At 48.5% G+C, this 23,457-nt stretch overlaps 1 protein-coding gene across 1 annotated transcript in view; it reads right to left on the bottom strand.

Moving 5' to 3' along the window:
- The window catches only part of Sh3rf3 (SH3 domain containing ring finger 3), a 313,055-nt gene that overhangs the window by 41,599 nt on the left and 247,999 nt on the right, over positions 1 to 23,457 (bottom strand). The window contains exons 5-7 of the mRNA XM_021175059.3: positions 20,668 to 20,768; positions 9,381 to 9,551; positions 6,101 to 6,357 (exon numbers count right to left, since the gene is read on the bottom strand). Of these exons, the coding sequence (XP_021030718.1) occupies positions 6,101 to 6,357; positions 9,381 to 9,551; positions 20,668 to 20,768 (529 nt within the window). The remainder of the gene's footprint in view (positions 1 to 6,100; positions 6,358 to 9,380; positions 9,552 to 20,667; positions 20,769 to 23,457) is intronic.

The raw sequence follows: 23,457 nt of genomic DNA, 5'->3' as shown, positions 1-23,457 counted from the left end.
AACGTCTTCAAATGCCCAATTTTTAAATGCCTGTTTGATTGGCTGGTTGTGGGCTGTAACCTCTGGGCTATATCCTCTAGGTTGTATCCTCCTCTGGGCTGTGTCCTCTGGGTTGTATCCTCCAGGTTGTGTCCTCCGGGCTATATCCTCCAGGCTATATCCTCTGGGCTGTATCCTCCTCTGGGCTGTATCCTCCTCTAGGCTGTATCCTCCTCTAGGCTGTGTCCTCTGGGTTGTATCCTCTGGGTTGTGTTCTCTGGGCTGTATCCTCTAGGTTGTATCCTCTGGGTTTTATCCTCTGGGTTGTATTCTCTGGCCTATATCCTCTGGGATGTATCCTCTGGACTGTGTCCTCTAGGCTATATCCTCCAGGCTGTATCCTCTGGGCTGTTTATGTAGCTAGTGGTTTTTTGTTTTTGGTTTTGGTTTTTTGCATAGCCAATATGCTGGTTTCCATGTTTTTAAAGGTAAGGTATTTCTTCATACCAATGAGTTGAGTTTTGTCGTGTCATCCTTTTAAATGAATTGGAAGCAGTCTGAGCCTTTTGATCTTTGCTTTCCCTGTGTATTAGAACTGAAGCCATGCTCCGTTCCCATAGAGGCCAAGTCCATTGGCCTCGAAAATGTGTGGAACATTATTCTTCTTCAGTCTGACTGGGAAAGTGGGCACCATTCCTGTATGTGCATATTGTGGGCACGGTCAGTGCCAGTCCTTTCTTCCCTCCTTGTCTTGGCACTGGGCAATGTGTTCAGACCCACATGCTCATTATTTCAGTGGCACCCAGGGCTTTCTCTGAGCAGCTCTTTCCTCTCTGGACCTCCAATCTGTAACTCCAGCCATTGCAAGCATGCCCCGTGATGCTCTGTTTGGCTGCTCTCCTATGCCACAGACACTTCCCTCAAGACTTCATTAGACAACCAACTGTCCTTGGTTGTCTAAGTCTAGTGTCTCAGAAGCTGCTGCCATATATATCTGTCTGAGGTTTTGGTAGTTTTGAGTGGGAGGGTAAATCCCATCTCTTTCTAATCTGCATTTGCTAATTAAAACCCTTTATTCTCCCTCTCCACTCCCCAGCCCCCCAGATGAAACCCTGACCTCCCTGATGGCCTGAGACCATCCTTGTGGGATATGCCTGCTTGTCTCTCTGCCTACTTCAGCCTATCTTGGTTCTTCTGCATGGACTTCGCTCACTTCCGGAACACCTGCCTCATGGCTCTTCACGTGCCTTCTGTCTAGACAGCCTGCTCCAACCTTGCATGCTGGGTTCCACTGGTCCATCAGACTTGATGTTTGCCTCTGCGGAGGCACTGTTCCATCCACACCGGGCTGCTCCTCTCACATCTCAGCTCCACAACAAACGTCATCTCTCTTCATGTTTCCTTAGCAGTCCACCTATGCCTCTATGATGCGCTTTCAAATGACTGCAGGCTAAGGTTACAAGACATAGCCTGGAAGTTTTGCTAATGTAAGTAAAACCAAATATTCACGAAAGACTTGTGGGTAGTTATAGGAGTCTCTGGCTCACTAGAGTCGGACTTAGGGGCTCAATGACAGGGTGTGGCCTAGGAATGGCGTTGCCCTGTGGGAGCATGGGAGCTGTTTTCAGGGCCCTGCATTTGCCCTGGCTAGTTCTGCTGAACACCTGCCTACCCCACCTGCCTACACTGCACCTACCTGCCTTGGGAAGGGATGCTGACCTCTTGAAAACATTTCCTGCTCCTTTCCTGCCCTGGTTCCTGTCCTCTGGGTTTGAATGAACGGGTCATCTCTCTTCATGTTTCCTTAGCAGCCCACCTATGCCTCTATGATGTGCTTTCAAATGACTGCAGGCACTTGTTTTCTGCCTTGTCCTCTAACTGCCCAGGAACAGGGTCTCTGGAGTCCTCTCTGCACCTCTGATCCCTGTGGTGCCCTGCGTCTATACTCAGTTCTTTCCTTGGTGTTGATGGTTGTTGGTTTGCTTTCTGTGATCCGTTTTTGATGAACAGATGTCTGTATCGGGCTCTGCTTCCGCCAGCGTATAAAGGACATGGGCACTATACAGGGGTGCTGTGCCCTTGCAAAACGGGGGTACGTTAAGTAGAACTAATCATATCAAACTCTATGGCCGATGCAATTAAGCCTTTGTCAAACTGCCTGCCTTGAGCTGAGCTGAGAACACTGTGGGAACGCCCCGATCCCCCCCCCCCCCAACGCAGGGCTAGGAGCTGCTGAAATGGGCAATTACGGCAGTGAACAATCCATTACTTGTACTGTCAACAGTGTTTTTCTCTCTAAACGCAGAATAAAGTGGAGAATGCTGTGGGAACCCAGTGGCATTTGATGTACTGATAGGCCATGGGTAGGAGCCATTCTTTAACCTGACCATGACAACAGCACAATGGCACAGGGACAAGCGTTAGGTCACAGCACTGGGGCAGCCACTTAGCCATCCCACATCTCACTCTCCTCACATGTAAAATTAAACCAGCAGAAGAGAATGCTTGTCACAGTGCCATAGTTGCTATGGTGACGGACTGTGCATGGTGTTGCACTGCCCCGAGCCAAACCCATTTCTTTTGATACTGCTTGTCATGGCGGGCAGGAGTGATGACTGGCAGGGCTTCACTTTCTGTTTGAACTGGGAAAGCTTTAGTGAGGCTTGGTGTGGAAAGGCCATTATGCTGGCAGTTAACCCAAGGCTGCTGTGCCAACAGGGCTGCTCAGCTTAGACGGGCGTGTGTGGCATGCTGGCTGGGCTGAGTGGTTGAGGAGATGCTCATAACCAGAAGTATGGGAGTATCCTTTACCTCAGCATTTTCGAGTTCAACATCTTGGCAAGCTGCCGACCGGTCTGGACAACTAAGCTGGAAATGATTAGCCAGACACCACAGCTGCATCTCTAACCTGAGGGCACCAAGGGATAGCAGCATAACACCTTACACAGTCGCATGGGTGTGGCTGGTTGGAGGATGGGAGACAGGGATGAGGGATGAGGGAAGAGGGTCCAGGACCGCTATGCTTCCAGGTCACAGCAGGCTAAGGTTACAAGACATAGCCTGGAAGTCTTGCTAATGTAAGTAAAACCAAATATTCACACAAGACTTGTGGGTAGTTAAAGGAGTCGCTGGCTCACTAGAGTTGGACTTAGGGGCTCACTGACAGGGGGTGCCTAGAAAGCATTGCTTGGTGCTAGTTCTGTTTTTTTTTTTTTTTTTTTTCAAGAACTTACTTCTGGACTTTCACTGATGCTGGTGGATAGCAGGTGCCTGAGTCCACCCTATTTATGCTCACTGATGGTGTTACACACTGGGTACCAGAGTCTGCTGTGCACTCACTGATGACATTTGGCACCTCTGATGGTGAGCAAGACTTCTGTCCTATTGTCTCTGAAAAGCTGAATGTTTCAACCATTTCTCCGTTCACTCCCCAAACGGTCTACACGACTCCTTGTGTATTCCCTTCCCAGGGGAAGCACACACAGGGACATGTATTTCCAGACCTGGTTCAAGGGCATCTTGCCTACTGAAAGAGAAGCCTGGGCCTGTGAAACTGCCTTCAGTCATACATGGGGTATATTTGTGAGACAGAAAGCAATAGGAGGAGACAGAGGGAAGGCGGGAGGGAAGGTGGGAGGGAGGGAGACAGAGAGAGAGAGAGAGACAGAGAGAGAAAGACAGAGAGAGAGACAAAGAGAGAGACAGAGACTTAGAGACACAGAGAGAGAGATTCTTAGTATAGGCTATCACTTTCACAGCAGGATATCGTTCCAAGACAGCTAGCATACCCAGGGCTCACCACACTCATTGCCTGTCTCAAAGTCTCAGCCTCTGAAGCTGGCTTGCCATCTCTCCATAAGCCACTTCCTCTGGGCTGGGCATGACACCATCATCCTCTCAAGGTGACCCGTTTCAGAATCTGACTTGGGTCCTCCAGATCCTTAAGTCCATCTCTGGAGTTCCAATCTCAGATGGAACTATTGTGCCTTGTGAGTTGCTCATTGCCCTCTGCCCACGGTGCAGGATCAGACCCCCCGAGGCTGCTTACCCTCTCTGGCTGGTTCCTGTTATAGGCGCGAGGTGTATACCAGCTCTTTCCTTGAGCTGTGGAGGTCTTTGGTAAGATGTTACACTCCTGCTTTAAAGTGCTTCAGAGTACAGAGGTATGCCCCTACACGGCCCTAAGATTCCCCACTTCTTAGAACCTTCATTAATGATCACTGTTGTCTTTTCCCTTCCCATGTGTTAGACACTCCTGACTTCCATAGAAGAGCTAGGAGGTGTTGAGTACATCACTAGCATCTACACAATCATCCTAGGCAGTGAGCACAACCAATCTTCCCAATTTACAGATGGAGAAGCTGAGGCGCTAGTGATGTTGGGAGCCTCAGCATTTGAGCACAGGTCTATCTGCTGTTCAAGCCTCTGCTTTCACCAGGCTGTTGTGTGCTCCGCTTGGACAAAGCTGCAGTTGTCTTCTCTTACAAGGGGCTCTCCCAAAATCACCTCTGTTTACCTCAAACCACACAGCTAGTACTAAACTCCATATATTCTGTTTTTCCTATATAACCATACATGCTTATAATACCCTTTAACTTATAAAGTAGGCATGCTGTGGAAACAACAATAGCAAGTAATAATGAAATTCAACAGTTATAACAACTACTGCGGTACGTTATATGGATGTGGTTCTCTATCCATCTCCCTATCCTTCTCACTATACTATGCTTGCCCTGCTGGTTGACCGTGGATATCTGCAACCACACGGAAGGGAAGAAAATGTGTGTGCGGTCATCTGCATGAAGATTTGCTCTCCCACATCATCCATGGCTACTTTCCTCCTTTCTTTCACACTAAGCATATCCTTTCTCCTTCTACTCTTTGAGTTACTTGGCTGTTCATCCCGGCTTTGGCTCATTCTCAGGACTTTCCCCTGCCCCTACTTTCCCCCATATGTCCAACCATGACCTTGCCCCTCCCAGTACCCTGAGCCATCCCTCCAAGATGGCATCGATTTTCCAAGGGAGTTTGTGAATCTGTCTGTCAGTCAGTCAGTGAGTGAGTGAGGACCCAAGAGTAGGGATGGCACTCTGTCCATTGAGTAGGCATCAATGCCATGCTCTCAGAACAATCCACATCAAATTCAGACCTGCCCACTCTCTTTGCCTCATGTAAGCCTCCACTTGCCATATGAGTGTGAGGGCAGGATATCTGTTCTGAGTTTCAGGTCCAATGGGTGGGTGCATGGACCACACACACACACAGTCCCATCAATCATGACTGGAGAACATATAAGCAGAGAGTGGTATGTATGGTCTTACATCCAGGAAGCTGCTTTCTGGGGGCCCTCGACTGTGCCATGGTTTGGCTAGCTCATATACAAATGCTGTATCTTTGCTCCAAAGAATTCATGTTTTCTCCCTCATCTGCACTTTGAGGAGGAGTTTCTTGGATAGTAGGGAATGGAGGGAAGAAAAACATGGGCTACACCTTCTCCCTTTGGGTTATTTTCACTGCGCAATGGTAATGTCAATGGCACTGTGGGGCCATGTGGATGTGAACTCTTAAGGGAGTCTTGCTATTAAGTAATTCTTACTGGCTCTCTGCTAGGCTTCCAGACAGTCATTATTTTCTGTCTTTAAGGTCTACCCATGGTTTCTTTTCATCTCATACTACCCAAGAGCAGATTGGCTTGTCATTGTGTTTCATTAGGATGCTACTCTCAATATATTTTAGAAAAGAGCTTCTCTGGTTGGTACTTTTCATTCAACTTCTCCTGACAGATACTGTCCATGTCCAGGAGAAGATACTCCCACATCACTAGGAAAGTTATTGGGAGAAACTTTGCCAATCTTGCTCATCCTTGGTGTCTTGCATGCCACAGACGATGGGCATGGGTCTGTAAATCCTCCATGCCCCTTCAACTGCCAGTACAGGGCACCAGAAGGCAGGTGCCCATGCTGGAGATCAGAAGATTCCGGAAGATACCGGAAGCAAACCTGACTTCCCCCACATGCTGGCTGGTGAGAGACCTAGCCCAGAACAGACCTCATGATTTACACCCCAGCAGCCCCTAGTTGATTCCTATCAGGGAAAATCCCTGGGAGTTTTGTGTCCATACCTGTTGGGATGGGGGTGTCCCCGGCCTGGCTGGCTGTTGGTTGAGCTGAGTGCCGAAGGCAGCTGCCGGTTGGTAGGGAGGTGGCTGGGTGCTGCATGTGATCCTGTAGTGTGGTGAGAGGCAGGGCAGACCTGGCGGCAGTGGCTGGGCTGCTCAGACTTCCACCTCCAGGGTGCATAATGGTGGCCATGCCCTTGGCCAGTGGAGACCCTCCAAGGACATTATTCCAAGGTAACCCAGTCCCTCCTCCAGGAACCCTAGTGGAACAAAAGCAGAAAATCAAGTCAGTGAGTGGGCTCAGGTAAAAGCAGGTCATGTGCTATGCATGGCAAAACCCAGGTCTGATCTACAGGCTCTGAGAGGTGAGTGTCAAGGGCTCCATGGATGTAGGACCATGAAAGGCTGCCTGGTCCCCGGTTGTGCACAGGCTTGAAATCCCGGTAACTCTGCAGGGACAGTAGGTGTTTTGCCATGCTCCTGGACACCAGGCTTCTGGCACGAGGCCACAGCTCTCCATAGGTCTGTGGCTATCAGTCATGTAAGGGCAATGCCCCAAGCCCCTCCACAGGTAGAGGATGTGACCTGTGTCACATAGCCCCAAGACAGATCTCCATTTTAATGGGGTACCTAAAGGCCTGGAGACTTAGCCAATAAACTCCCCTTCCCAGACACTCCTCCCTGCAAACGGTATTTAACCTCAGGCCCACCCTGAGAAAGTGGGGTATGGTTTTATTCATCTACTTTCCCCCATGACAATAAATGTCTTAAAACCATGGACTGCCTCTTTTCCTGGGATCCACTGTGGGGAGCAATGGAGAAGGCTTTCTCCTAAAGAGCTGTCACCTAATCTCCTGCAGAAGGCCTTTCAGCATTCCCAGCTATGGCCTCCACCAAGCCAAGCCACTGCTGACTAGCCAAGGACTCTCTCCTCCCCAAGGGACCCAGTAGGAGCTCTCCCCTCTTTTCCCCTTTGGCCCTTGGCTAGATCCAGCCCCCACACCCCCACTCCATTCTCAACTCTTCTGTGGCTCCCAGTGGCACCTGGGTGCCCAAGAGCCTGAGAACCAGACAGCCCCGAACCCCCAAGCCAGCTCTGGCAGTCCCCGGGACCTCCAAATAGCACTCCCCCAACCCTGGGGCGGGGTCCCATAGCCTAACACCCACCTGGCGCCAGGGTTGGGGTGAGCGCAATCACACTCCTGCATCCCACCTCCCAGAGTAGCCCGAGCCTTGTGGTGGAGGGGAGGCAGGACACCCAAACCTTACACATGGAGGTCCTAAAACACTAGCAAGGTACTACTTTAAAGAATGCCCTAAGGTCATGTTGACCAGCCAGGTAGCCTTTGTTGTGCTTGGTTTTTCCTAACCAAGAGCTATGTGCTTCTAACCACCATTAGAAAGCATGGTGGACTCGGCTATGTCTCACAAGACTGATACTTCTGGAGCATGGTGGGGCATGATGCTGGCTCCTCCTAGATACACCTCCATCCTCTTTCTTCAAGCCACCGAATAAAGGCCCAGGCAGCACCATCATCACTCCCTGAAAGCATCAGGCACTTTCAGTTTTCTACCTGAGACAGATGCTTCCTCCCCAAAGCTCCCAGATGAAGCCACTCTGCACAGGATGAGCACAGCAGCTTGGAAAATGACTTTTAACTCTCTATGAATGCATTTGCCTTAGCTCTGAGGATGGTGTCTGGGATTGAGAAGCTTCTGTGGGTTGTGTTAAGGGGGATTAAAATGTGCCGGGAGGTAAAGTCCAATCCCTAGTCCTTTAGAATTCCTCTTTTGTGACAGGGGAAGGCACGGTTGGAGAAGAGGGGAGGCCCGACATGAGGAGAGTGATTCTGCCCAATGCCTACCCTTCCTGGGCCAGGCGCACTCTTACCTCCCCACTGTGGCTTGGATGGGGACTTCTGAAGGGAAGAGAACCACAGAAATCAGAGGAGTGTCTGTGTATCAGCTATGGGGGAAAAGAAAGGGCCTTCCAGGAAAGAGGTCACTGGTACCAGGGTCTCTCCTCAGCCTCAGAGCTATCTGAGATGTGCCTCCATTGAACGAGTGGTCCTACCAATGGGCCAGTCTTCATCATGCATCTTTAAGAACCACTGCTGTGACCCCATGCTCAATTGTTATAAACCAAGTATGTGTGTCCTCCTGGGCACTTTCTGAAGCTGCCAGCATAGGCAGGAGGATGGCAACTGACACAAGACAAGAAGATGTTACATCTTCTTCAGCGTCTTCTTCCAAAGACACTAAAATGGTTTGTTTACATGGCCGCTAGTATTGATGCCAGCTGTTTTAAGGGGCTCCTGTGAGTGACACTCCAACAGCTATGCACTGGACCTCACAGCACAGCAGAAAATCCAACAACACTGGGCTTTCCCTTCAGTGAATTTTTAAAATTGTTCTTATTTTATAAAATATTAGGTAATCGAGATTTGTAAAAAATGCTCCAAAGTACAAGGAGGGGAATTTTAAGAAGTTACTCATAATGCTTTCAGTCATTAACAGTTGTTACTTTAAGGTATGTATCACTTTCCTTTATGTGTGTTTTACACACACACATATCCACACATTTGTTTGCTGTGTTCATACCACAAATACATATGTGATGTAGATATGTCATACATGTGAATATGCTATACTCACATGGTACAAATGCATATATACATGCTATGCCTATACTGCATATACATACATGTGCATTATACCTATATCATGCACACACATGCAGACACACTCCACATACTCATATGCATATCACATACTATAGACATAGCAAACTCTACATACATGCACATATTGTGTACATGTGAGTGCACAGACCAATGTGGAGGACACATATTTTTATGCTTATACATATAGCATAACTATACTATAAGCATGTAACTGCCCCATGCTCACTTCATACACATACATAGACGAGTACCTATATGAGTATGCATACTCGATACCATCCACCACACACTGCACATACATGCACACCCACTGGCCTTGGTTACAAGCACATGTCTTGAAGATCTTGCTCTCTGATGACCTTTCCACCTCTGTTCAGGGACAGCTACTGCTGTCCTTAGTCCAACTCTTGCTGCCATGTTTATTCCCTGGGTAGCCAATGCTCCCTGGGAAAGCCCAGTGAACCAAGCTTGGCAGAGGAGTCACTCCTCAGAAGAACTCAAATGTCTCCACTGCCTCAGGACTGAGTGTTACCAGGGACCAGCACATAGCATGAGCTCTAGGCCATATTCCCCTCTTGTTCAGGTGGCTAGGCCCTCACCTGGAGACGGGCGTCACGTAGTTCCCAGGGAATACCCCCGAGACGCCTGTTTTTAGTGAGGCTCCCTTGAACCAGCCATCCTGGCACTTCTCGAGCACACGGTACATCTCCCCCTTGCGTAGCTCCAGCTCGTCATTCTTCTGGGGCTTGTATGCATAGAGAGCCAGGTACCTGTGGACGGAGGATGAGGACAGGCTCAGTGGATATTAGGAATGACAGGGGAGGCACAGGGCAGACCGAGCTCATCTTTAGACGAACCCCTACCTGCAGACTAGCTGGTATCTGCAGGGAGCTGTCATTCAGAGCTCACATACCCTTTACCTGACTCAATCTTACCACAAACACATGAGGTGGAGGGAGGAACGGGTGTGTTCCTAATGCTTGTGGATTTGTGATGGTCCCACTGAATGGCCAGACAATATATGGGCGGAGTGAGGGGCTTTTTATTTTCTGTCACAGAAGGACCTAGTGATTTTTTTTCCCTTTCTCTATGATTTCCATAGTCAGGTATCTAAGCAAGAGGAAATCTGGGGTATAGTTGAGTAAGCTGGCTGGGTCTGGGCTGTTCTAGTCTATCTGGGTCCAGGCTGTTCCAGTCTAGCTGGGTCTGGGCTGTTCCAGTCTAGCTGAGCCTGGTTTTCTGCTTAGCCTGAGCTGGAAGAGAATCCGCTGAGCTCCCTTCCATAAGAAGGAGTGGCCTCAGTGGTACAATATTCATACCCTTACTAATTATTTCATATCTCCTTTTCTTGTAAGCCTCATTTGCAGACAAGGCTGAAAAGACTTCAGCCCTTTTTGGGGGACATACTGAGAATGCATGAATCTCTTCCTGGCAGTACTAGTGAGCATGGGATAACATGGCAGAGGGACCCCCTTCCTTCTGGAGTCTAGGGACCATCTGGGCTTGACTGTTAGAGAAATCTGCACATCAGATATTTACTCAGAAGATCCGTTTCTAGAGATCAGTTCTATAGAAGAGGCCAGAAGCGCCGTCTCAAGAACTATGAACTGAGATGTGGGCTCCAGGGTCCTGCTGATTCCGTCCCAGTGCTGCAGGTCCCTAGCAGCTCCTATAGTACACTATCTGGGGCTGCTTGATTCCCAGACATCCCCCAGCACCCTCCTGACTCTGGGAAGGGATTTCGCAGGAAGTGGAAACAGAAGCAGTATGGTTCACTAGAATTCATGGAAGGGCAGAGGCCCCAAGAAAGAGTCCAGAACAGAGTCTTTTGGAGACCAAAGGCTTCCCTGCCTCCCAATCACATCTGCCTTCCCTTTGTAACCTGCAAATCTGCAGGACTTCTGTATCTACTCAGTCAGGGCTCAGCATCCTGTTTATACACCTCTACCCTCAGGATGGAAGCCGGATGTATGGTTCACTTTGTGAAAAGCCAAACACCAGTGTCTGGGAAACCCAGGGCATCTGAGGGCAAGCAGCCACCAGGAGAGGACCCTGCTACCCAGGGACATGGAGATCCAGTGTCGACCCTATGCCTATGCGACAGAAGAGAAAACCAGGGTATGATTCTTGTCTTTGATGGCCAGAGGGGAAATGTTACCAACAGGTCAGATGCAGGAGGACTGCATGTCCACACTGTGCTGGCTAGTTTTACGTCAGCTTAACACAAACTAGAGCTATCTGAAAGGAGGGAGCCTGGATAGAAAAACATGCCGCCATATGATCAGGCTGTAGGGCATTTTCTTAGAGACAAATACCACTGTGGGTGGTGCCATTCCTGGGCTGGTGGTCCTGGGTTCTATAGGAAAGCAGGCTGAGCAAGCCATGAGGAGCAAGCCAGGAAGGACCACTCCTCCATGTTGTTGTCCCCACTTGCTTTTGATGAATTGTGATTAGTGAAATAAGCCCTTTCCTCCACAAGTTGCTTTTGGTCATGGAGTTTTTAGCACAGGAACAGTAATCCTAATTGAGACGCATGCCAAGACATTTTATATATATTTATATATACACATGCACACACACACATTTCTCTCTCTCTCTCTCTCTCTCTCTCTCTCTCTCTCACACACACACACACACACACACATGGGGGAAGGGTAATACATAACAGGTGCTGAGGGAGCAGACAGGAGCTCGTGTGAGAATGACATGCATGTCATGGGAACCTGCTGTGATGGAAACATGAAGCGCCAGTCCTGGTTAAGCTTCCTTCTTCAGTCCCTTTATAAGATCAGAACAGTTTAGGACGTTGGCCACAGCAGAATGCTAAGAGAGGCAACTGATGGCTCCCTGGGGCTGTGTGGTTCTCTAGACAGCTCCAACCCCACCAGGTTTACCTATGCCCTCGGTGGTAACAGGGAAGTGGCCCAGTGGCTCACCAACCACCTACAGTGGGGTAGAGTCCAGGCCACTATTCTCTACTGAAAAAGTCTTGGGAAGCCATTTCTGTTTCATTGCTAGTCTTGAGCAGGGTTTGGTGGGTACAGAGGTGACTCATGGCCCCATAACCTGTTCCTTGCAAGAGAATAGTCTACTGACTGGCCCAAATATCTGGTTGTCTGCAGGGTACACCTGCATAGAGCATGGACTCCCAGGGCTCTGTGCTGTGTGCGCACAGTGGCCTCAAGTCACTGGACATGAAATGTCTCTGTGAGAAAGTGTCTCGCAACTCCCTAGGCACTGCTGTAGGCCTCTTCCTAGGTTTTGCTTGCGGGTCGGGAAATGCTTTTGCACAGGGGTTATTCCATCCACAAAGGTGCTCAGACTGGGAAACTGCCTGGAGAAGGGTCTCGCAGTGTCAGTTTTCTTCTTCCTCACTTTTCTCTTGGCCTTCTTTCCTAATTCCTATATTGTCGGAGGGAATCTGAGCAGCTGCGTTCTCTTGGCACCGAGAACTCTCTTAGCGATGCAGCTGCTCATGACCTTAGGTCATGCTCACCCATGAGGGAGCTGAGTCCAGCTGCAGGGGACTTGTTTTCAAAGGGGCCTAGAAGGGGGGAAGCCAACCTCGCCATGGGGACATGCTTCTGGGGTTCCTGGAAAACATCACCAGGACTCCTGCCTCAGGACCATTTTACTAATGTCTGTATGTAGCTTCCATCCCTTCCCACTACACTGTGTGTTCCAATAAGGCAAGAGTTTTAACTGGTGGTTCAACGCTTTCTCCTCAGTACCAGGCATCTGGTATATTCTCACAAATGGAGTCCTGGTTTGGAGTCTACCTACTATTAAGATTCCTCTGCACATGTGTGCTGTGTGGTGAGCTTGTGCCTATGTTGGAGTGCAGAGCTATGGACAAGACCAGCTCCACCGCTAAGTGCTGCTTGGCTGCTTCCTGCACCAGGATGGCGCCCTCTCTAGGCACTTAACTGCTGAGTAGAGACGCGCGGCAGACAAGAGTCCAGCAGCTCACGGCTGTTCAAGTCTGAGCATGGTGAATGGGATTCAGATCGCATTGCTTATATCTGGGAAGTCGCTTACTGCATTGTGAATAGTGAGCAGCTGTGATAGATGCCCGCCAATCTCAGAAGGGTCTGGCAGCCCTTCTCAGGGCCTCCAAGGAACAGCTGTGGAACGGTCAGATGCCGTTTCATTTTGGGGATTATCTTTAACTCAGAAATTTAGGATCCCTATGTGACTTAATGGGACAAGGACTTTGCACTTAGGTCTTAGCATAAAAGGGGGAGTTTGCATCTTTCCCTACAAACACTGAAAGTGAAGGTGTCTTATCAGTGGCTTCAAGTCATCTTCAGGCTTTTACAATTAGAGGACTCTTTCAACATCCGGTGTTTACCTAAAACACATGTGTGGCTCCTAATGAGAGAAACAAGTAGGAAAAAGGAAAGCTAAAAGATGGGCATGGCTGCCCACCTGCTGTCCTGTTTGCCTACCTGGCCCTGAGCCTGTAGTCACCACCATGGAACAGAGACCCGGCTCCATGCCGACTCTCTCACTGACTTCAGTACAGAAGCTGCCGGGAGACGCATCATCTAGGTTCTCAGATATATAGATTTGTATTTCATGCTGCATTAAGCCTCAGCACATAGGGTGCCCTCTCTTCTTAGGAGTGGGATGCCCAAGGAGATATATGTATTGCATGCGCAGTGATAGGGACAGCGCTGAGGTGCTGATGCCTGGTAGGAGAGATGTGTCCTTTCCAGGCGCTGCTGGGCTGAGGACCCACGTGCCTCACTTCTCATCGCACAGACACCAGCTCTGGCTCTGAGGACTTATCAGGTGTCTGTCCTGCGGAAATATTGCCGCACCATAAGGTGAGACAGGGTAAGGGAAGAGGGCAGGGACCCAGTGTCTGCTGTGTCACACAGACTCACATAAGTTCTATATGGGCCCAAACATTTCACCCCGGGAGAAACTGAGGTTGAAAAGGTCTGAGAATTTGCCATTGTTCCTGCATGTTCAGAGTCAAGGACAGGTCTGTGACTTAGAGACATAGTATGGCCTAAAGATGGGTCCAGACACCATGAGAGTGTCAAGCCTGAGAGAGCACAGCATGGGGTAAGCCTAGCTCCAGAGTCAGGGATGGCCCTTGCCAACCTCAAGGTTCACTGAGTAGGGGAGTGCCATTTAGATTGTAGCAGAGCACTGGCATGATTAGCCTTTCAGTCTTTTAAAAGACTTGTTTTTAAATGACTTTTAAGACTGTGCATGAGTGCGTGTGTGCATGTGTGTGTGTGTGTGTGTGTGTGTGTGTGTGTGTGTGTGTCAGTGTCTCCTGCTGCTGGGGTTCAGGCAAGTTTTGAGCCACCCAACAGGAGTGCTGGAAGGCAAACTTAGCTCCTCTGCAGGAGCCATTCCCCGTTAGGCTCTAAGCCATCTCTCCAGGCCCTTGACCTTTCCATCTTTCTTGTAAATGTGCTTTGCTTGATGAGAGCTTGCCTGGGATCCAGTCTTCCCTATGAGGCTTACAAGTAAGCACTGCCAGGTGAACCAGGCTTCACGGTTCACTCCGGAGCTGGGTCTACACCGTGCCATGCTCTTCCAAAACAATCCTGTAAAAAAGAATCCTTTCTCCTCTTTCCTTTCTGGGTGTCTCAGAGCTGTGACAAAAGCAGGTGGCCATGCTAGGTGGCTTCCTGTGTGAGGTGCTGCTGTATTTAGCAGGCACTTAAGCAGTGGGATGCTGGCTGGAGGGGGAGGGGCTTGCTACTAAGTTTCCGCTTTCCTTTGTGACTCAGAAAGCATCCACGGAACACACAAAGCAATGTGTACAGAGAACAGTCCTAGCAATCTCCCTCAGAACTGTTAGAGGCCCAGTGTCAGCTCTCACTTCTGCACCCAGTGTCCCAAGGCAAAGCTCAGGCTGGCCAGGCCGGCAGCTGTGATGACTCTGTGTGCATCCATGTGTGACTCAGTGGCGCATGCTCTGCTCGCCCGTCATTACATCTTTGGCAAGTTCTTAGCTGGCAGCTGTCTGCAGATTTTCCTTAGATTCTAATCATGATTCAGACTCTTCCGGGGCCCCATGCCCGTCACATCCCTTCTCTGCCAGATGCTAGCTTGCTCACATTTCTCCAATGCTGAGTGAAAGATTTGTTCCCGTTGCTCCTGCAAGGGGTCCCGTGTCCACTCTCTTCCTTGTTAGCCCCTCCCAGGTACAGGATGTGGAGATGTGCGCCCACCTATCAACTACTGTGTTCAAAGGATGGCACCAGGAGGAGAACTCGGAGCCTCGGGTGGTGGACACAACCTGTGTAGGTGCTCCCTTTGTACCCTCAGATGGGACCAGCCCTAGGGAGTCTAAGCTGCCCACTTCCTGCACTGTACACTTCCAGATTCCTAGTGACAGCCATTGAGGTGTCTCCTTTTACTGGTCCTTCACACTTGCATCACCCAGCTACCCCGCCTGGTCTGTGCAGGTGAATATTCCTTACAATGCACATGTGCCCAGAATCTGGTATAGAATCTAGGGATACCCAGGTGCCCATGTGGATGGCATGGTTCTTACCCTCCTGGCTCTCACTTTCTACCTGCTTCAGAAGGCTTTGGAAGCTTGACATAGGCCTTCATAGAGTCCTCAAGGCAGTCACTGCCCGGCCCCCCACCCCCATATCCAGATCGGCTGAGCCACCACCATGTTTAGATTCAAATGTGCAAAAGCTGAAACTAAGAGAGGAGACTATAGGAAAGACTGATGCACTACTAACCCATGGCCTGCATGCGGCTTTCGTGCTAGTTAGAAAAGGTGCCTCCTGATACACAAGGACTATGGATCAGAGTCTATTGGGAAACACTGTCCTCTAGACGTAACACAGCCATTCCATTACCATCTTGATTTTAGGAGCTGGAAACCACTGCAAAGCAAAGTCTGTGGACAGCCCCTTGAAGAAGGAGGGGGTGATAAGGTCATTATCACCTCACCTAAGGTCCAGCCACCCCCTCCCTCCTGCTCCCCTTATCAGTCTGTAAGTCTGCATCAAAGGCTTGCAGGTCCAAGGAGATGCCAGAGTATGCACTCAGTAGAAAGTTAACAAAGAGGCCGGTTCAAGCGCTTTCGGGAGTTCATCACTGTTGCTGGGATACAACTTTCTGACAGTGTAGTTCTTTGTGGGGAGCAAACCACACCCCACTCCTATGAGTAATCCCTTGCTCCCGCTCCTCTAGGTCCAATAAACTAATGTTCACTAGCCCTGACTTGGGCGACATTTTTCCTTTGGTTTGTTGGTTGCCCTATGGTGAGTGAACGGATGCTTCATCATGTCTCCCTTTGGAGCTATTTCATCAATGATCCACACACGAGCTTCTTCTGGGCCCTTGTCTGGAGTTCCAACGCCATAAATCCTGGACACACTTGGTACACTGCTGCTGCAGTCATTTTTGTAAATATAAATTATCTCATCTTCAGATTTAGAGTTTTGAACATGACTTACAGCTACCCTGACAGGAAGAGCAGTCAGTTACCGAACTATATCAGAAAGTGTGTAAATATACCACATTTTCTGTATCCATTCCTCTGTTGAGGGACATCTGGGTTCTTTCCAGCTTCTGGCTATTGTAAATAAGGCTACGATGAACATAGTGGACCATGTGTCCTTATTACAACTTGGAATATCTCTGGGTATATGCCCAGGAGTGGTATTGCTGGATCTTCTGGTAGTACTATGTCCAATTTTCTGAGGAACCACCAAACTGATTTCCAGAATGGTTGTACAAGCTTGCAATCCTACCAGCAATGGAGGAGTGTTCCTCTTACTCCACATCCTCGCCAGCATTTGCTGTCACCTGAGTTTTTGACAATTCTTTGTTTAGCTCTGTACCCCATTTTTTAATAGGGTTATTTGGTTGTGTGGAGTCTAACTTATTGAGTTCTTTGTATATATTGGATATTAGCCCCCTATCTGATTTAGGATTGGTAGAGATCTTTTCTCAATCTGTTGGTTGTCGTTTTTGTCTTATTGACAATGTTCTTTGCTTTACAGAAGCTTTGCAATTTTATGAGGTCCCATTTGTCGATTCTTGATCTTACAGCACAAGCCATTGCTATGGAATTTTTCTTCTGTGCCCATATCTTCAAGGCTCTTCCCCACTTTTTCCTCTATAAGTTTCAGTGTCTCTGGTTTTATATGGAGTTCCTTGGTCCACTCAGACTTGAGCTTTGTACAAGGAGATAAAAATGGATCAATTCTCATTCTTCTACATGCTAACCTCTAGTTGAGCCAGCACCATTTGTTTAAAATGCTATCTTTTTTTCCACTGGATGGTTTTAGCTCCTTTGTCAAAGGTCAAGTGACAATTACACAAGGGAGTACTATGCAGTTATTAAAAATAATGAATTTATGAAATTCCTAGACAAGTGGATGGATCTGGAGGATATCATCCTAAGTGAGGTAACCTAATTACAAAAGAACACACATGATATGCACTCACTGATAAGTGGATATTAGCCCAGAAACAGAATACCCAAGATACAATTAGCAAAACACATGAAACTCAAGAAGAAGAAAGACCAAAGTGTGGATACTTTGATCCTTCTTAGAAGGGGGAACAAAATACCCATGGAAGGAGTTATAGAGACAAACTTCAGAGCAGAGACTAAAGAATGTCCATTCAGAAAGTGCCCCACCTGGGGATCCATCCCATAAACAACCACCAAACCCAGACACTATTGTAGTTGTCAACAAGATTTTGCTGACAAGAGCCTGATATAGCTGTTTCCTGAGAGGCTCTGCCAGTGCCTGGCAAATACAGAAGTGTATGCTCACAATCATCCATTGGACAGAGCACAGGGTCCCCAATGAAGGAGCTAGAGAAAGTACCCAAGGAGCTGAAGGGATTTGCAGCCCCATAGAAAGAACAACAATATGAACTAACCAGTACCCCCAGAGCTCCCTGGGACTAAACCACCAATGAAAGAAAACACATGGTGGAACTCGTAGCTCTAGCTGCATATGCAGCAGAGGATGGCCTAGTCGGTCATCAATGAGAGGAGAGGCCCTTGGTCCTGTGAAGGTTCTATGCCCCAGTATAGGGGACTGCCAGGGCCAGGAAGCAGGAGTGGGAGAGTTGGGGAGCAGAGTGGGAGGGGATGGGGGATTTTTGGAGGGGAAACTAGGAAAGGGGATAACATTTACTAGGAAATGTAAATAAAGAAAATATCTAATTAAAAAAAGAAAAAAAGAAAAAAGAAAGTACGGATTGGTCAGGCTACACACACCTGCTCAGTAAACTCATCTTCTGTTCATTAGCACACAACATAGAATTTCAACCATGAGGTTTTCAAATTGGGCGATGAATGTCGTTGTAACATGTATGCCATTTGTAAGCATGTCTCTGCTGCTCAGTACACGGCCATGGATGCACACTCTGACATTTTCTCTGGCCTCTTAGGAGGTATGAATTGGTCTACTGCTCACAATGTCTCTATATTGCCTGTCAACTCCCCCCTATCCAAGTCGGTTAGTTACTTCCGGGTATTATCGGATAATCAAGTCTCACTTCGGGCTACACAGATGAGTCTCAAGCTCAGTAGGGGCAATGTGACCTGGGGTGAGGGAGGGAGTAAGGAGAGGCCATGTTGCAGATCCTAGTGACTGTTTCTGTGGTAGAGAGGGCTAGGAAGGGAGAAGGGCCCTTTGTGTTTAGTGTCTACAACTGAGACTCTAAGAATATATTTGGATGTTTCCTGACTCCCAGGTCTCAGACACATAGAAGTCATTTCTGGTAGCTGGCCTAACATAATAATTGAGAGCCTTCCATACCCAGGAATGGGGTGCCTTGATTTTCAAGGAAATGTAGGTACTTGTTGAGAGCCTGGGTCTAGGCCTTTGCCTAGTTGTGAGGACACAAAAATGAGCCTAGGCTCATCACAGGCTTTTGCCCTGTTTCCCATATGAGGAATTGTACCAAAGCCATCTCCTGTAGACAGGAGCCCCACTTCCTCAGGGGTGGTGCTCTGCATCCAGCTCTTCTCTCCATCCTTCTCACTTACTTCTCTTGGCCTCTGGATTATAATGGAACCATAGTAGCAGACCAGGAATATGGCCATACATGATCAGCACTCTCAGGATCCCAGCATACCCTGTGCACCTAAATCCGTACTATATCCCAGATAAAGACCAGCCTCAATACTTGCATCTAATGGATGTCACTCTTCTGTATCCATTCTCTCTCACTGGCATAATACTGAACACAGCATCTGCACATCGCTTTACACATGTGGCATGGAAAATCCAAGTTTTGGTTTGAGGAACTTTCTGAAATTTCTTATTGAATATTTTCTACCCATGAGGGGTTGATTGAATTAAAGGATAGCTGAACCTACAAACCGGGCAGGCTACCTCTACCTGACATCTAGTCCTGCTGAAAAGGTGAATTTTAACCTGAATACTAATCTGGAGGATAGCTTATTAATCTGGTTTCCTTCGGAAGCCAGGAGAAAAGTGGATCCATTTCCGGCTTCTTTTATTAGGTTGGTTAATCATGACAGTGAGCAAGTTAAGAAGAAGGTGTTCAGAACTTTCTTATCCATTCTGAAGTCTAACATCTGATGTTGGCCAAATGAGCAAGGCAGGAATGCACGGGGTGGTTAAGGTGATCTGGAGAAATGATTTGAACTTGGCAAATTGTTTGGTCCAGAAGCATCTTCCCCCAACGCATTACATTCTGCACCATACAGAGTCTGACTGTCCCACTGGCTTGCCTACACTGACGGAACTGTCTGTCCTTATTCCTATGCCTGACAAATCCATCCACTCCACCTCAAAGCATCCATTCAAGAGGCTGAGCTCACTGCCAAATACAGAAGCCATCTAATTCTCAAGAAGACTATTTACATGGGAGTTTTAGAATTCCACGTTTCGCTTAAATGCTGTAATTTAGCAGAGAAAATTTCCTCAACAAGATAAACACCTTATTTCCTGGCAGTGATTCATGTGGTTATATTTGGGGTTGGCAAGCAGCTGGCCTGCCTCAGGGTGGCACTTCTAAGCAGGCAGAATTAATCTGCTGATTATATTTCCAAGGATGGCTGCTGACCTCACCACACCCTTCCATCCTCAGGACACCCAAGAGCTCAGGGACCTCTTGTGGGGCTGGAGAGCCATGGGGAGCAGGCATGGAGGAAGAGTGGGGTTATGGCATGTCCAACCCCCAGAAATTGCATCCTGAGATCAGCAGGAGCAGCATCGCTGCCCCTCTGCCCCAGGCCTGCATGTCCCAATGCACGTAGCCCTGTGCTTCCACCTCTATGATGCTCCTACCCCTAACTAGTGGTACACATTGTGGTAGCCAGGTTATACTTCTTCTCCCCTTATAAGGTCATGTCTGGCAGTACCTTGAGTTCCTCCTTATGCAAATGAGGCATCCATAGCACGCTGGCCTCTGCCAATGATGTTCAATCACCCTGAAAGGAAAGCCTCTCTCCATCCCCCCAAAGGTTTAAGTAACCTTTGTCCCTCCCCCCACAACCCCCATTAAAAAGCTGTCTCATTGAAGCCGCCTCTTGAGAGTCTGTTCTTGGTTCACTGTCAGCAGTCTCTACAGTCCCAGCCCGGCAGTCTAGCCTCGCTTCCCCGGGGAAGCTGAGCCTGAACAGCAACCTCTGGGACCTGCTCTAAGAAATAAATAGCTGACTCCTTTCTTGATAGACCACTGAGGGCCTGTGCTGTCCAGTATGATTAGTCTTCTCTCACTTCTCCTAATTCTCCTAGGGACAGCAGCGTTAAGAGACTTTTCACACTTCCCTTCAGGGAAGCATCAACACACAAGTGTGACTACAAAGAACAGCTAGTAACCAACTGAAAAACCCACTAGGAACCACTTGTGTAAATGCCAGTGTGCAGAGAATGTCGACAGACATGAGGGGCAGCTCACACGTTGAGGGGCAGCTGGACTTTGGGAGACATGCCCTGTTCTCCAGCCACTGCAGCAGCTCGTGGGAGGGCTGTGGGGACAGGTCCAGCGGAAGAGGAGTCCTGAAAAGACACAAGAGGATACGTGAGTGAGTAGAAGAAAGGTCTCACTTAAGGAACAAGTGGGTCAGTAGGCCCCCAGCAGCCATGGGTACCCATTCTCTCGGTGTCAAAGCCTCCATCTTCCCAGTCCTCATGCCTCACTTCCTTGGCTAGGAATCACATATGCTATCCTGTTGCATTGAGGTTGGTAGCTCAAGGCATCTTTCAAGGGCCCCTTCTAAGTACCATCCCAAGGTCAACATGGGAGAAGACCCTATCAGGTGGAGGCCTAGCTTTATCCTTAGAACCTGGACTAATTATTAGTGTGTGGAAATGAAAATTATATGAAAGGTTCTGTAAGCAAATTTAGACGGCCATGGCCTGGGAACACAGATTTAGGTTTCCTCAAACACTGTGTTCCATCGTGGAAGCAGTTTCGTGAAGTTGTTATAGTAATAGAACAAAGAAAATCATCAATTAAGATGCTTTGCGAATCTATGGTGGAAATATTAACTAGGTTATTACACCACAATAGAGAGATCTCAGCTGCGGTTCTGATGTTCCCCGATAGTACTCCAAGTCCTTTGATTGGCGGAGAATAGGGTTCTGTTTATACATTCCAAAGGCTTTTATCTGGTTATGAGGATGTTAGGTCTGACACTGCGGTGGGCAAGGGAAGGCTCTTTAGCTGGGCTAAAAAATAGCCCAAAAGAAACTGTAATTAGACTCTGGACCTGCAACATTCCAAACTCCCCACAGCTACTCAACTTTTAATCAGTCATCTTTTTGTGCACAAGTTCTCTTCAGGAACTCTCCTTTACAACTGCAGAATTTGTTTGTTTAAAAGTGACAATCTCCCAGAGGGCCAGCAGAAAGAATGGAAATATGAAACCTCGGGAGGTAGGAGGTTGGGGGGACCCTCCAGAATGTACCAGAGATCTGGGAGGTGAGGGACTCTCAGGACTCAAAGGGAGGGACCTTAGATGAAATGCCCTACATTGGGGAGAGGGAACTTGGAGAGTCCACCTCCAGCAGAAAGACAGGGCATGAAGTGAGGGATGGGGTTGGCATCCCACAATCAAACTTTGACCCATAATTGTTTCTGTCTGAAAGAACTGGAGAATGGAGATGGAAATGGAGAAGAGCCTTGGGGGAAAGAAGGTCCAGCGACAGGCACAAAGTGGGATCCAGCTCAAGGGGAGGCCCCAAGGCCTGACACTATTACTGAGACTATGGAGTGCTCACAAAAAGGGATCTAGCATGACTGCCCTACAAAAGATCCAACAAGCAGCTGAAAGAATCAGTGGCATATATTTGCACCCAAGCAATGGACAGAAGCTGCTGCCCCTGTGGTTGAATTAGAAAAAAGAGGAGGAAGCTAAGGAGGAGGGCAATATAGGAGGACTATGAGCAGTCTCAATTAATTTATACCCCTGAGATCTCTCAGATACTGGAACACCAACCAGGCAGCATACACCAACTGATATGAGGCCCACAATACATACACAGCAGAGGACTGATGGGTCTGGACTTAGTCAGAGAAGATGCACCTAACCCTCAAGAAACTGGAGGCCCCAGGGAGTTTAGCAGTCTGGTGAAGGGGGATGGGGGGGGGTGGGGACATCCTCCACCCCACAGGGGGTGGGGAGGAGGTATGGCATGTGGTATGGGGGAGGACCAGGAGAGGAATAAAATCTGGAGTTTAAAATAAATAAATAATAATAATAATAAAAGCCCTGGCAATCTCAGGAGGTGAACATTAACTTCTAAAGAGGTGACATCCAAGAGACAGCAGGTTGACCAGGGATGACAAAGCACAGTATGGCCCCAAAGACTCTGCATCTGGGGTCTCAAGGCTTCAAGGATCCCTTGAAACAGGGTATGGTTGGGTGATGTTCCTACCCCAAGCTGTGCCTTCCGGTGCTTTTGCATGTTCAGTTCTCCAGGCTAAGGTCCCAAGGAGGCAAGGACATTTCGATCCTTAGGGTAAATGTTGTCTGCAACCCCCCTCAACACCAGTTTATCCCTTCTGTTCACAGGTATTTGGAGGTGTAGTGGATTGAATTGTGTCCCCCTCAAAAAGATCAGTCCAAGTTATAGCCCCTGACACCTATGAGCAAGACCTCCCTTGGAGTGTCTTTGTACATTGGAGTAAGGATGACCCTGTGAACAGGGCCCGCAGGGGACAGGAGGCTATGTGACAATGGGGCCAGAGGGCAGTCACGTGTCTACCAGCCAAGGAATTGCAAAGATAATCAGCAGCTACCAGAAACCAGGAGAGAGGCATAACTCCCCCCCCCCGCCCCCCATGCCCAGGAAGAAACAGTTCATTTTGGACTCTAGCATCCAGAGCTTCCAGGGAGGAGCTTCTTGCTGCTCCACTGAGTTTCTTGAACAATTTGGCACTTCTAGAAAACTAACATGTGTGGGGGAGGGGGAATGCCAGAGTCGTCGAGTTCAGTAGGCCTTCGTCTATCTCGGCCTAAAGGACCCTGGCAGTTCCTTCCCTGCCTAACAAGGACAGACAGACACACAGGAGCTGGATGACTATGACCAAGCTGCTGGGACCTTGGCAGAAACATCATGTGGTACTTGGAACTGTCATGACTCTGAACGTGATAAGTTTACACACGGCATAGGGTATGTGGCCTCAGGTAAGCGGGGGTCACTAAATGCAGAGGTCACAGAGATAGGGGCAGGCTACTTTAGG

This window comes from Mus caroli, unplaced genomic scaffold (genome assembly GCF_978045245.1).
Source record: "Mus caroli unplaced genomic scaffold, Mus_caroli_1 scaffold_9, whole genome shotgun sequence".
In the NCBI taxonomy this organism is placed as follows: domain Eukaryota; kingdom Metazoa; phylum Chordata; class Mammalia; order Rodentia; family Muridae; genus Mus; species Mus caroli.
Note: the sequence above shows the minus strand (reverse complement) of the source record. Positions and strands in the feature narration are given on the sequence as shown.